Consider the following 14,456-nt stretch of genomic DNA (forward strand, 5'->3'; position numbering starts at 1 on the left):
AAAATAATGATGATGATGTTAATAATAAAAGAAACATAAATAAGTGTTCTCTAGAGGCAAAGCAGACATGGCTTCTGAACTTTGGCTACCCCAACTTGTTTATTTCTTTAACTGCATCACCTATATTACCCTACCATGGACAACAAAGAACATTCACATCATTGCAAGCACAGGCTTATTTAGAGGAACAACTAGAAGCTTCAAGGATATTTCTCATTTCAGATGAGTCTATAATAATCTTCTTCCAGTAAAAGAAAAATGTGTTTGGGAGCCCCTCAGGGGCCTTCAACCAGTGATAGCTGCTGTATATTATATAGTCTAAAAAAGCCCAAAGACAAAATGGAGGGCATGGTCAATACCATCAGTTAAATCCAAATTACTTTAGGTTCAGCCTCTCTTGAAGTTTTAAGAAGACTCAGAGATCTATGAAGAAGGAACAAACAGGCATAGCTCTAAATGTAGTAGGGGGCTTTGGGATGCCTTTATAGCCTCACTTAGAAATGGGCAATGCCAAGCCCTGAGGTCTAACATTTCGATTCTGGAACATGTCTGCTCAGTGGTCTCACAGCTTCTGCTAGCCTGTCAGCATCACACACAAAAAAATGCCCTCAGCTTCGAAGGCTCTTATGAAAGGGAATCAGTGATTGATAAGAAAAGGGCAGTTCAAGGCAAGCTGGGAGAGGAAAAACAAACAAACAAACAAACAAACACCCCTGAGTAGGGAGGTGTTTGGAATGAACAGTGTCTGTTTTCAGATTTGTGCCTTTGGCTTAAAAGTTCTTTTTTTTTTTTTTTTTAAATATTTTATTTATTTATTCGACAGAGACAGAGACAGCCAGCGAGAGAGGGAACACAAGCAGGGGGAGTGGGAGAGGAAGAAGCAGGCTCATAGCGGAGGAGCCTGATGTGGGGCTCGATCCCATAACGCCGGGATCACGCCCTGAGCCGAAGGCAGATGCTTAACCGCTGTGCCACCCAGGCGCCCCTGGCTTAAAAGTTCTTGACTCAAGTTTAGATTTTCCTAGGTAATATCTCCTTGTTACACATAGCTCAATAAAGGCAACTAAAATAGACTATTCCAAGCATTGATGATTGAAAAACAATTTATATTTTAAGTATAATTCTAACAATACTGTACACATTGTTGTGATTCCAAGGTTGCTTCTTGAGACAAGAGTCAGGTCTTTCTTTATATATTTAGTATCAATAAAGTTGAAAGAATGGTGAGGAGAACAGAAAAGGTAGAGGAATAAGAGACTGATAATAAAGATTAATGGTCCTGCAGTAAACATCCTATGTGGTACTTAATGATTAAAGACAACAAAAGAAACAAAGAAGAAAAGTATGTTAAAAATTTTAGACACACTAAAGAAAGGAAAGCAATTAAGGAGACACTAAACCAAGCAGTGTGACTGAGGCAATTAGTGCTGGGTCACTGGCCTTATGATAAACAGGGTGTCCAAACCTCTTGCAGCACACTTGTACCCATCTCCCATCTGGCTGCATGCCACCATACATGCCGATGCTCTGTTCTGTAATCTGTGCATACCAGCTCTGCAATGAGCAGAATGACTCAGAGGGGCAACTTCAGCTCCTCGATCATCAGGTATACAGTAATTTGGCAATGGCTCCATATCAGAATAAAAGAAGAGAAAAATACACGACTATCCTTTTTTTCTTTCTTTTTTTTGGGGGGGCAGGGAGTGTGAGTGCGTTGAACGGGACAGGGAGGGGCAGAGGGAGAAGCAGAGAGAGAATCTTAAGCAGACTCCATGCTCAGGTTAGAGCTCAACGTGGGGCTCAATCTCATGACGCTGAGATCATGACCTGAGCTGACATCAAGAGTTGGACACTTAACTGACTGAGCCACCCAGGCACCCCTTACATGACAATCTTTCTTATAAGTAGAAAGAAAAAAGTTAATTCCTGTGAACATCTTAAAACAAAACTCTCTTAAAAAAAAATGAGAAAGTTTCTACTTTTTTTCCACTGCAACACTACAACCTTTCCCCACCAAAAAAAAAAAAAAAAAAAAGAAAGAAAAGAAAAAGGAAAAAAGCTAATGAAAAAAATAAAACCGTGAGTGAAAACTGTTCCTGAAACTTTGCGGAATTTAACAGCTTTGTCTTGGTTAAATTGATTGGTATAGCAACATTATAAAATGACTATTAGGATTCATTGTGCACAACAGAAAGTGCTGAAATGTCAGCAGACTATACAGCAAAAAGTAATGGGTTCTGAACCCCTGTTAGTCAAAAATGATTTTGTTTCAAATTAGAAATTGATTTTTTTTGGACACAAGCCCTTTCCAGGCTTATAGCTTCCATAGCTGGGCCCGGGAGAGATTAACCTCCAGCACTGTAAGGGCTGGGCTGATGGTACCTTTCTCAAAGTGCCTTTTCAACTGCAGCCTTCTGATGTGGCTGTGGTCTTAACCAATAACACAAGTCATTTGTCCCTTTGCTATTACACTCTATTTTTCTCATTTTGCCATTTTATTTTAGTGCTGGCACACAACACAAATTTGTTGACAAGTGAACAGAAAACTATGTTAAGACTTGCAGTGTAACCACCACACACACCAGCTTTGATTGGTTCTCTATTCTCCAAAGTGCAATGACTAAGAAGAGAATACAAGTTTCCCATCTCTCAAGGACTCACAGAGAAAATAAAGAAGAGTCTATCTCAGAGATGAAGTCTCCTCAATCTCATTTTTGTTTCTACAAAGACAAAAGTTGTTCTAAGTTGTCCTGATGCAATGGAGGTCTGTAGAACTTCTGCCTTATGTCAAATAAAATGTACTTGCTTTTTAAGATGTGGATGCTTTCTCTTCTGAATCTTGGACTAATTATCATCTCTCAATTATTTGGAAGAAGACTAAACAATTTCTAGATTAATCATAGTTAAAACCAAAAATCATGACAAAGGCAGCAGGTAATGGGAGTATGGTATACAAGATCTTCTAACAAAACTCTGCCCAGTTTTCAAGCAAATATACGTAAGAGTGCTAGAGAGATTATGAAAAGTTGGATGCTTAATACCAGAGGTGGGCAGGTGCCAGCCCAGTAAAAAAAAGAGGTAAATATGTGGATGGAACCAGAGTGTATTATGCAGAGTGAAATAAGTCAGCCAGAGAAAGGCAAATACCATATGATCTCACTCGTGTATGGAATTTAAGAAAGAAAACAGACAAACATATGGGGTAGGGGGGAAAGAGAGAGGTAAACAAGCTATAAGTGGCCCTTAAGGAGAGAGAACAAAAGGGGCTGATGGAGGGAGGTGGGTGGGGGATGGGCTAGATCGGTGATGGGCATTAAAGAGGGCACTTGTGATGAGCACTGGGTGTTGTATGGAAGTGGTGAATCACTGAATTCTACTCCAGAAACCAATACTGCACTGTATGTTAACTACCTAAAATTTAAATTAAAAAAAAAAAAGAAGGAAGTCAGGGTTAATGGTTGTAAGCAGGTAAGACAGATATCTGGGGAAGAGGTGTGAGCAGAGGGGCTCCAAGGCTTTTTGTGGTCCTTTCTTGCCTGTAATCTCTCTGTACAATGAAGTTCAGTCCTGCTGCATTCTGCTGTGAAGTCCCTCCCTTGATAATTTCAGGAGAGGTGAAGCCATAAGCCAGTCCAGAAACAATCAGGAAATACAATTAAATTTTGACCACTTCACTCAACATTTCACACAGTTATTTTATAATTGATTTCTATTAAAATATCTGTGACATCTGGGTACCTAGCTGGCTCAGTTGGTGGAGTGTGCGACTCGATCTCGAGGTCGTGAGTTTGGGCTCCATGTTGGGTGTAGAGATTACTTAAAAATAAAATCTTAAAAAAAAAAATCTGCAACATCTAAAGTAAGAAGAATCACTGGCAATTAAAAGACTGCTAGGCAATATATGCTTCAGACTTACAAAGTTTTGTTTTAGCCACAATGTAGAATTGTCTATGACCTCTCCTTCACGCTTCCCATATTTCTAGTTAATTGAGAATTAACTATATTTGTTAGAGTTTACTCACCCAGCAGAAATTTACATTTAATTTCACGTCCCCTTTATTCACTTTAAACATTATTTTATGCCTATAACCATACTTACCGTTAAATCAGCCTTACAGTTTGCCACTTACAAAGAGGGACAAATCAGTTTCTTATAAGAGTATTCTAAGAGAAAGGCTGATGCAATTCAGTGATCTAGCAGATGTGCCACCTGTGGCCTTGCAGACACATGTCAGTTGGTTAATATACTTAACTCTTGTTCAGGGTTGTAGAAATCATCTGGAGTTCACAGCTAGCACCCACCAGCAACTACTGGCCCCGGAACAGCTTCTCCTTTTGCTACTTATAGATACTAAGCTTACCTCTTTGGGGTCGATATGTATCTTTCTTTTGACATGTCCATAGCGTATCATCTTCTGTATGTGATTGAAACCCAACTGTCTTCTTCTCCCTTCTAGTCTCACCACTGTTAGTGGACTCTTGGTACTTTCTGATGGATGATGATGCTCCTAGCAGCCAGCCATCACATTTTGACTTCAATAAACTGAAAAGAATAACATGAATGAGCTATAGAGAGTATAGATGGGGGGTGCATGATCACATAAAGGCATATGAATTCAGCATGAGTTGAAATGCAATTCATGGCAGTAAGAACTTTCTTTTTATTTTTTATTGAAGTATAATTTGAATAATTTACTGAAGGTCTATTTTGTATCTTGTCACAATAATTTTAGAGAAGAAATGGTCTTTATCCTCAAAAAGCTTATATTTGGAGTTTGGGAAATGAGACTCAGACCCACGAAACTGCTAATAAAACCACAGAGTATGACTGAGAACCAGAATACTTGTAGAAATAAAAAGCATGCTAAAACAAGACTTGCATAACCAAAATATTTCCAAGTACTAAAATCGAACATTAGGGATTAAAATATCGCCAATTTGCTTCAAAATGCATTTGTGTTTCTCATTTTCAATTGTTACAGTATTTATTATGCACCCAGAGTATGTAAGGAGCAGTACAATGGTGCACGTGGAATAACTGGTCTCTGTCCTCACATAATTTCATTATAAAGTCAACAAGGCAAGTATGGAGTAAAAGGAATTTTAATGAAAATAAACACATGTGCATATGTTTTTCTCTCTAATAAACGTGTTCCCACCATTAACACATTTACTCTTATAACATTTTATTTTTTAGGGAGAAATGTTCCAGTGATGTATATTCCTGACTATTCTATCAGCCTCTTCCTTTACACTTAAACTCACTACAGACTCATGACACTTTGGTTTTGTCTTCTACATGCCCAAAATCAATGCGAGAGTTACAGTGAAAAAAAAAAAAAAAGAGAGAGAAGATGTTTACTCAAAAAGTAGAGTCTAAATATTAAGATGTTTCAATTCCCCAGAAGCAGAGGTAATCTCTAAATAAGAATAAGTTGACAGAGTATTACTGGATCCATTACTAATCTCAGGGGCTCTTGACCAGGATTCAAATCATGTAAACCCACCCAAGTCATTGGGCTTCTGCTTTATGTTGATCAGAATTTTCAATAATGTTTGCTTATATCATAATTTACTAATAAAACCAAGAAATTAAATGGCTTTATGTTTGGAATGATACAAAGAAACAAAAACTATCAACAGTATGGCTTTATATGGGAGTAATGCAGTATATTAAATTTATACTTTAAACATTTTTTTTTTTTTTTTTTACCAGAACTCAAGCATCACTTCCCCATGTGGTCTCACCAGTGGATGTGTATCTTAGCTCATATAGCTTCTATTCATGAGACAGGAAACGGAAGAGAATAAAACTACCTCACTGTGAATGTAAGATAAATTTACTTTAACCTAGATGCCCCAGATGCAGGCAGATTCAAGGACTACATCTCTGCTTGTTCGTTCGTTCTTTCTCTCTTTCTCTTTCTTTCTTTCTTTCTTTCTTTCTTTCTTTCTTTTCTTTTCTTTTCTTTTCTTTTCTTTCTTCCCCTTTTTCTTTCTTTTTCTTTCTTTCTTTCTTTCTTTCTTTCTTTCTTTCTTTCTTTCTCTTTCTTTCTTTTCTCTCTCTTCCTTCCTTCCTTCCTTCCTTCCTTCCTTCCTTCCTTCCTTCCTTCCTCTTTCTCTTTCTTTCTTTCCTCCCTCCCTCCCTCTCTCTTTCTTTAGAGAGAGAGAGCGAGCATGCGTGAGTTGGGGGGTGGGGAGGGGCAGAGGGAGAGGGAAAGAAAGAATCCCAAGCAGACTCCACACGGAGCATGGAGCCCACAGTGGGGCTCAATCAATCCCAATGACCCTCAGATCACAACCTGAGTGCAAATCAGGAGTCAGACACATAACCAACAGAGCCACCCAGGTGCCCCCATCTCTGCCTGTTGTTTTTCTTTTTTCTTTTAAAAAGACTTTATTAATTTGAGAGAGAGAGAGTGCTCGTGTTCCTGTGCTCACTCTCTCTCTCTCAAATAAACCTGATCCTTTATCTCAACAGGGGACTTGGCTTCTAATTTCTTTAAAATAAAGATGACTACAAAAAATTTCTTATTTCCTTTGCATTTATTTGCATCTTTACCTATTTACTATTCCTCTGTTAATGTCTCAGAAGAAATTCACACCTTTTATTCATATTCTTTTTTTTAATAAAGATTTTATTTATTTATTTGACAGAGAGCCAGCCAGTGAGAGAGGGAACACAAGCAGGGGGAGTGGGAGAGGAAGAAGCAGGCTCCCAGCGAGGTGCCTGATGTGAGGCTCGATCCCAGAATGCCAGGATCATGCCTTGAGCCGAAGGCTTAACGACTGAGCCACCCAGGCACCCCTATTCATATTCTTGATATCACTGACCTATGCCCTCTGTGACTATGACCTGTCAGTTATCTCCTTTTTTTTAAAAAAATAATTTACAAGCTCCTCCTTTCAACTGGATTCTTTCCTAGGATTACGAACAAGATCAGACTTTTCACTAAAAATCAAAACCTAAACCTAAAACCAGAAACTCTTCCCTTAAGTAGGAAAGTATAATCCTCAGTGTCAGTGAGGGTGCAGGGACAAGAGCATTGTAATACATTCCTGGAGGAACTGCAAATTGATTACACTTTTGGTGAGTGATTTGTCAACACAAAATAAAAATGCACCTACCTCCTAACAATTCTGAGAAGTTACCTATAGAATTACATTAACAACAGCATGAGAATATTTGTTCAAGGACAGTCATTGCAGAATTATTTGTAATAGGGGAAAACAGAAGGCAAATATTCAATAGAAGAATGAGTTAAAAAAAACAACTATGAAACATCCATTATAAGGAACACTATTCAGTCACTAAAAAGAATGAGGTAGTTCTCTATACCATTGTGGAGAAACTTGATGACATACTATTAAGAAAAGGAAGGAAGGAAGGAAGGAAGGAAGGAAGGAAGGAAGGAAGGAAGCAAGCAATTTGCAATAAGAGAATGTATAATGTGATCTCATTTTTGTAAAAACAACAATACATGAAAAATATTTTTAAAGTTCTGGATGAATACATAGCAAACCTGAGAAGAAGCAGAAATAGAGTGACTGAGGGAATAGCTTTTATAATTTAATTTACATACTTCTGAACGCTTTCATTTCTTCTAATAGGCATGTACTTTTTAAATTAAGAAACAAAACCTTTCACCATCTCCTTTACATTATCATCTCCTCTCTCTTTTCCTTCTTTGCCAAACTTCTAGAAAACAGTAGTCGATTTTAAAAGACATGCCTATTAAAACTATTTTTCAAAGAACAGATCTGGTGGCCTTTTCTCTTTCAACAGTCTTTTTACTAGATCACTTCACGACAACTGACTCCTTTCTTACAACTTTTTATCTTGGACTTCATAATATATCATCAGGATTGGTTTTCTAGTTTCAGGAGGCTTCTGCTCAGATTCTTTTACTGGGAATCCTTCTACTTCCTTCCCCTTAAATGCAGACATTCCTCAAGATTCTGTCCTTTTCTTTCTTCTCCCCCTACTTAGCACTTTCTTAGTGATTCTTGGCACATCAATGTATTTTCAGTTATGATTTCTAAATAGATTCATCTAGCCCCAGTGCTCTCTAAAACTGCTGACCTGATCCAGTATCTGCCAGAAAGCTGTGAAGGAATGTCTTGTCATACCTCCCAAAGCAACTCCTATGAAAGCAATGGCATTATATTTACCTTGAGACTAGTTTCTCCATGCTTCCATTCTCATTTAATGACATTGCCATTCTCTCAGTCACTTATATGAAAAATATCAGTTATCTCAAATTCTGGTTTCCTTGTGCCTGTTCAATAAATTACTAAGTCAATAATTCCTTTATATATTCATCAGATATTTATTGAAGACATACTCTATAGGCCTGGTAATGTGCTATGGGGCCAGAGTGGGCAAATATAAAAATAAACATTTACTGAGTACATGATATATGCCAGGTGCTAAGCATACAAACATGAGCAAGACCTGGTTCCTGCTCTCAAGTGATTGTTGTGGTGGAAAGAGACAGGGAAACAGATAATTTTTTTAAAAAGAGTTATTTATTTATTTTGGGGGGGAGGGGCAGAAGAAGAGGGAAAGAGAATCCTCAAGTAGACTCCACTCTGAGTGCGGAGCCTGACAGGAGGTTATATCTCACGACCCTGAGATCATGACCTGATCTGAAATCAAGAGTTGGCCTCTTAATCGATTGAGGCACCCAGGTGCTCCTGAAACAGATCATTTTTAAAGCTATATGATACATGCTACGATTCAGGATAACAGGGTATTAATGGGAACACAAAGGCAGGGCATCTATCTGTATTACTGAGAGGAAATTCTGGAAGCATTCAAACTAAATTTTGGAGGTTAAGCAGGGGATAAGGAGAGATGGAAGGATGTTCTAAGCAGAAAAAACACTATGAGCAAATATACCAGCAAGTAAAACATATTTTGAGAAGCGAAGGTGAAGCAGGAGAGACAGGGACACGTCACATCAATCAATGAAAGATTTGGTTTCTCATATCAAGGGGCTTGCGCTCTATTTTGTAGGCAAGGCAGAGTCACTGGAAGGCTCTAAGGGGGAAAATACATAATCCAACTTGAATTTATAAAAAATAATCCTGGAAGGTACCACTTAGAAAAGGGACTATAAGAAGTTGGATGAGTCAGAAGGCTCCTGAAACAGCTCTGAGGAGAGATGATGAAGGTCTGGGATGGAGAAGCAGTCATGTGAAATGAAGAGAGATTGTTTAAAAACCATATTTAGGATTTAAAATTGGTAGAATTGACGAGTGTTTGAATATGAGTAGTGAAGGGCAAAGGTGGTGAGAATGACTGGCAGAATTATGGGGGCATAAGCAAAACAGAGAGGAAGGATTGGGAATGTGGGAGAACTTAAATGCAGCCTGAGGTACCTATGAAACCTTTGGGAAGATATTTCGAGAAAGCATTTGGATCAATAACTCTATAGTGTTTTGCTACTTGGCTGGCTGAGTTTAGGGTGGTGGGGTCAAGACAGAGTTGAGGAAGTACATACTTCACTTTCAATGCTCTTGGTGAAGATGGAGGTAAATTCATCCTTGTGAGTGAAAGAAATGGGTATTGAGCAGAAAAGTGAAGATTTGGAGTATGTATTGAGGGAATACAAGATAAAAATGACCAAGAACAAGGAAAAAACTTTCCTGTAATGTTGAAGGCCTAACAATTAGAAATCATAAAATTGTGTCAAGGCTCAGGTGCACAGATGTAAAAGTGGAGAAAGCAGCCTGAGAGCTTGATCCCGGGTCAGGATTTTATTGGGAGGGTGCAGCATACGGGTCAAGGTTCAAGCTCTAACACCAATACAGTCACCAGGAGGAAAGTCCTCCCCACCCTGCACAAGCTCTGATATTCTGTGCCAAACTGCCCTCCTCTGTGGATCAGGCTCTAACACCGTATGATCAAATTAGTTTTGAGGTATGATGTGAAACAGGAATCAAGGTCCATTTTTTTTCCAAATTTATACCCAGTATATCTAGTATTATTTTTTTTGAAGACTCCTTTTTCCATAGACTTGCTTGATACCTTTGTCAAAAAGCAATTGAACATATGACTGTTTGGGTCTATTTCTGAACTCTATTCTGTTCCACTGACCTATTTATCTATGTTAATGGGAATACTAACCTGTCTTGATGATATAACTTTAATTAACATACCAAAAATTAGGTTCACAAGTCTTTTAATTCATTCTTCTAAAATAGCAAAGACTTTTTGTTATTCTCGGCCCTTCATATTTCCATATAAATTTTAGAATGTTTGCGAATTTCTATAACAGTAGCTGGTATTTTGACTAAAATTGCATTGGATCTAATCTTCAATTCAGAAAAAAAATTTATATCTTCACAATATTGAGTGTTCTAATTCAAGAACATGGTATATCTTTCTGTTCATTTATTAAGTTTCCTTGAATTTATCTCAGTAGTATTTTAGAGTGATCAATGTAGAGATTTTGTACATTTCTTTTTAAGTTATTCACAGGTATTTGATGGCTTTTTATGTTGCTGTAAATGCTTCCTTTTATTTTATATTCTACTTGTTTTATATCTATTGCTATATGACAGCTAATCACATTATATAGAAATAAAATTGATTTTTGTATGTTGAACTCAAATTCCGTGCATAGGTTAAATCCACTTAATAATTCTAGTACCTGTTTCTGTAGGTTCTTTAGGATATTCCCACATGGAGTCATGCTATTTGAGAATAAAGACTGTTCTACTTTTTTCTTTCCAATATTTTTTATGTCTGATCATACTAGCTAGGACCTCCAGCACAATGTAAGTGCTAAGTGTGGACATTCTTTCCTTATTCCTAAAAGTGTTCATCACTAAAGAGATGTATCTTTGTCCATACCCTCTATCAGCTTTCTAGTTTAACGACAGGCCACTTTTTCTCCTTATAATGTACCAGCAATGAAAGAGCTATGTTAAATGCTTTTTCTGTATCTATGTGAGACACTGGATTTCTTCTTTATTTTGTTAATAAGGCAGATCACATTGATTTTCAAATGTTAAACCAATTTTGCATTCCTGGGATAAACTGTACTTGATTAAACTGGATTATCCTTTTCATGTATTCCTGGACTTAATTTGCTAATAATTTGTTAAGAAACTTTTTTGTTTTGCATTTATGTTCATGAGGAAGATCACTTTGCCTTTTTTTTTTTCTTCTAATGCTTTTACCTGGTTTAGGTCTCACAAAAGGATGTGGGAAAGTTCTTTGTTCTTCTAGTGCAATAGTTCTCAAGAGGGGTAAAGGTGAGGATTTTGCTACATACAGGACATTTAGCAATGTCTGCAGAGGTTTTTGATTGTAACAAAGTGGGGGTGGGATGCTACTGGCATCTAATGGGTAGAAGACAGGGTTGCTGTTAAACAACCTGCAATGCACAGAACCTCCCAACAAAATCTTATTGTGTGATCTGAAATGTCAATAGTGCCAAGGCTGAGAAACCCTACTCTAGTCTCTGAAAGAATCTGTGTAAGATTGAGATTATTTCTTCTTTAGATGTTGGGTAGAATTAACAAATCTAGTTTTATTTATAGGAAATTTCTTAATTAAAAATTAAATTCCTTTAACAGGTATAAGGTAATTCAGATTTTCTAATTTTTTGGGTAACAATTTTGGTGTATTGTCAATTTCAAGGATTTGTATCATTTAGGTTGTCAAATGTACTTGCAAGAGATTGTTTATAATATTCCTTAATTACTTTTTAAGATATTATTAGAATCTATGATGACATCTTCTTTTTCATTTCCTGATACTGTAATTTTTTTTCTCTTTCTATAATAGGTTGATCATCTTGAAAAGGCTTACAAATTTTACTTATATTTTCAAAGCATCAACTTTTAGCTTGTAGATTTTCTCTACTGCTTGTTATCTTTTCCACTGCAAGACTTAAAAAAGAGTGGATGCTAGAAAGTTGAAAGCAGAATAGAAATATGGAAATACTACAAACTGGACAATGCTGCGAGAAATCAGAAGTCTGGCAAAGAATGAAGAGGTACTGTTAATGTCCTGCACTTTAGCTGAGACACCAAAAGGTTCACATCCTAGACAAATGTTTATTATAAACCTCTAACAAAGCTGAAAACCAAGCTATGACAAAATACATAGGGAGGAAAGAGTTTGGAGATTGAGTCTTACCAATTTAGAGGAGCTTGGAAAACACCTTGGACTTTCCAGAAATCTGCCCTCACAAAGCATATAACCAAATCTATCCAAGTTCAAGGTGACTAGCAAGTAATTAAGTTGCTGAGAAGAGAAAAAATCAACACTCTTCAGAGAATTTTAATAAAATCCACATTTCTAAATGCATCATCCATAATATATAGGATATAATTCAAATTGCCAAACACAAAAAAGATAGAAAGTGTGACCCACAGTTAAGGAAAAAAAAATCAATCAATTAAAATTAACGAAAAGATGGCCCAGATGTTGGACTTGGGCAGATAAAAACTTCATTTTAAATCAGCTATTATAAATATGTTGATGGATAGTCACTTCCTTTAGGAAAATATGGTCTTAATGAGTGAAGACACAGGCAGTCATAGCAGAGAGAGAGAAAGAGAGAGAGACTCTAGAAAAGAACCAGATGAAAAATATAGAGCTAAAAATTACAGTGATTAAAATAAAAACTGGAAAAAAGGAGATCAACGATCCAAGAATCAATAGAAATGACCCAATTTGAAGAACACAGAGAAAAAAAAATGGTTTGAAGAAAGATGATCAGAGTCTCAGGGATCTTATAGACAGTATTAAGCTAACAAACATAACTGAAGTTGAAGAAAAAGAGACTGAGAATGAGAGAAAAAATATATTTTAAAGAAATAATGACAGAATATTTCTCAAATTTGATGAAAAATGTTGCCTACAGGTTATAGTCAAACTGTTGAAAACCAAAGATAAAGACAATCTTTAAAGCAACTAGATAAACATGTCAATTACATAAAGAATAGTGATATTGACAGTAACTTCTTATCAGAACAAGGAAGGCAAGAGGAAGTAGAACAGTATCTTTAAAGTACTGAAAGGAAAAAAAAAACTGTCATCCTATAATTCTGCATCTCATGAAAATATCCTTCAAAAATGAAGGAGAAATAGGGGCACCTGGGCGGCTCAGTTGGTTGAGCCTCCAGCTCTTGGTTTTGGGTCAGGTCATGACCTCGCAGCATGAGATTGAGCCCGCATTGGGCTCTGCCCTGAGCTGAGCATGGATTCTCTTTCTCCTCTCCCTCTGCCCCTTCCCCACTTCACACACACTCTCTTTCAAAAATAAATAAATTTAAAATAAATAAACAAGATGAAGGAGAAATAACATTTTCAGATAAACAAAAAAGAGAAAATCTGTTGTCAGTAGACTTGCACTACAAGAAATATTAAAATGTTTTTCAAGCTGGAGGAAAATGACACAAGATGGAAACCTGGATCTATAGAAAGAAATGACAAGCATCAGAAATAGTACATAAGTGAATAAACATAAAAGTATTCTTTTTAAAAAAGATTTTATTTTTACTTATTTTAGAGAGACAGAGAGAGCATGGGGGGGTAAAGGGGGAGGGAGAGAGAATCTGGAGGAAACTCTGCATTGAGCACAGAGCCCAATGTGGGGCTCCATCTCACAAACACAAGTTCCTGACCTGAGCTGAAGCCAAGAGTTGGATGCTTGACTGACTGAGCCACCCAGGCAGCCCTAAAAGTCTATATATTCTTTTTTTTTTTTTTTTAAAGATTTTATTTATTTATTTGACAGAGACAGAGACAGCCAGCGAGAGAGGGAACACAAGCAGGGGGAGTGGGAGAGGAAGAAGCAGGCTCATAGCGGAGGAGCCTGACGTGGGGCTCGATCCCATAACGCCGGGATCACGCCCTGAGCCGAAGGCAGACGCCTAACCGCTGTGCCACCCAGGCGCCCCAAGTCTATATATTCTTATGTTTCTCTCAATGTCATTAAAAGATATAGAAATGTTTAAAGCAAAAAAGATAACACTGTATTATGGGATTTATAATGCACTAAGCTGTAATGTATATGACAATAATATTGCAAAGAATAAGAAAGTAAATAAGCTATGCAATAGAAAAGTTCTTACAAGCTACATAAAATGGCACAATATTAGTACCACGTAGACTTTAATAAATTAAGGAAACTTATTGTAGTCCCTACAGAATTCACTAAAGAAAATGCAAAAAGGGATAGCAAATGAAATAATAGAGGAATTAAAAAAGAAAATGGAAAAAAATTTATTTCCCCCCCCAACCCCCCCAAAAAACAGAAAAGAAGAAACAGAGGAACAAAGAATAGATGGAATTAATAGAGCGAAAGAATAAAAAGCAAAATGTTAGATCTAAATCTGACAGTATTATTAAATTTAAGTGAATTAAACACTCAAGTCAAATGGAAGAGATCAGACTAGAGAGAGAAAAAATGAAGGACCTAAGCCATATGTAG

General features: G+C 36.9%; 1 protein-coding gene across 3 annotated transcripts in view; it reads right to left on the bottom strand.

Annotated features, from left to right (window-relative positions):
- Nucleotides 1-14,456, bottom strand: part of KIAA1328 (KIAA1328 ortholog) — a 335,333-nt gene that overhangs the window by 55,866 nt on the left and 265,011 nt on the right. For all 3 annotated transcript variants that reach the window (XM_045777841.2, XM_045777840.2, XM_045777846.2), the window contains one exon: nt 4,362-4,543. In XM_045777841.2, coding sequence (XP_045633797.2) covers nt 4,362-4,543 — 182 coding nt within the window. The remainder of the gene's footprint in view (nt 1-4,361; nt 4,544-14,456) is intronic.

Source organism: Ursus americanus, chromosome 19 (assembly GCF_024610735.1).
Source record: "Ursus americanus isolate L20-20 chromosome 19, mUrsAme1.1.p, whole genome shotgun sequence".
Lineage (NCBI taxonomy): Eukaryota > Metazoa > Chordata > Mammalia > Carnivora > Ursidae > Ursus > Ursus americanus.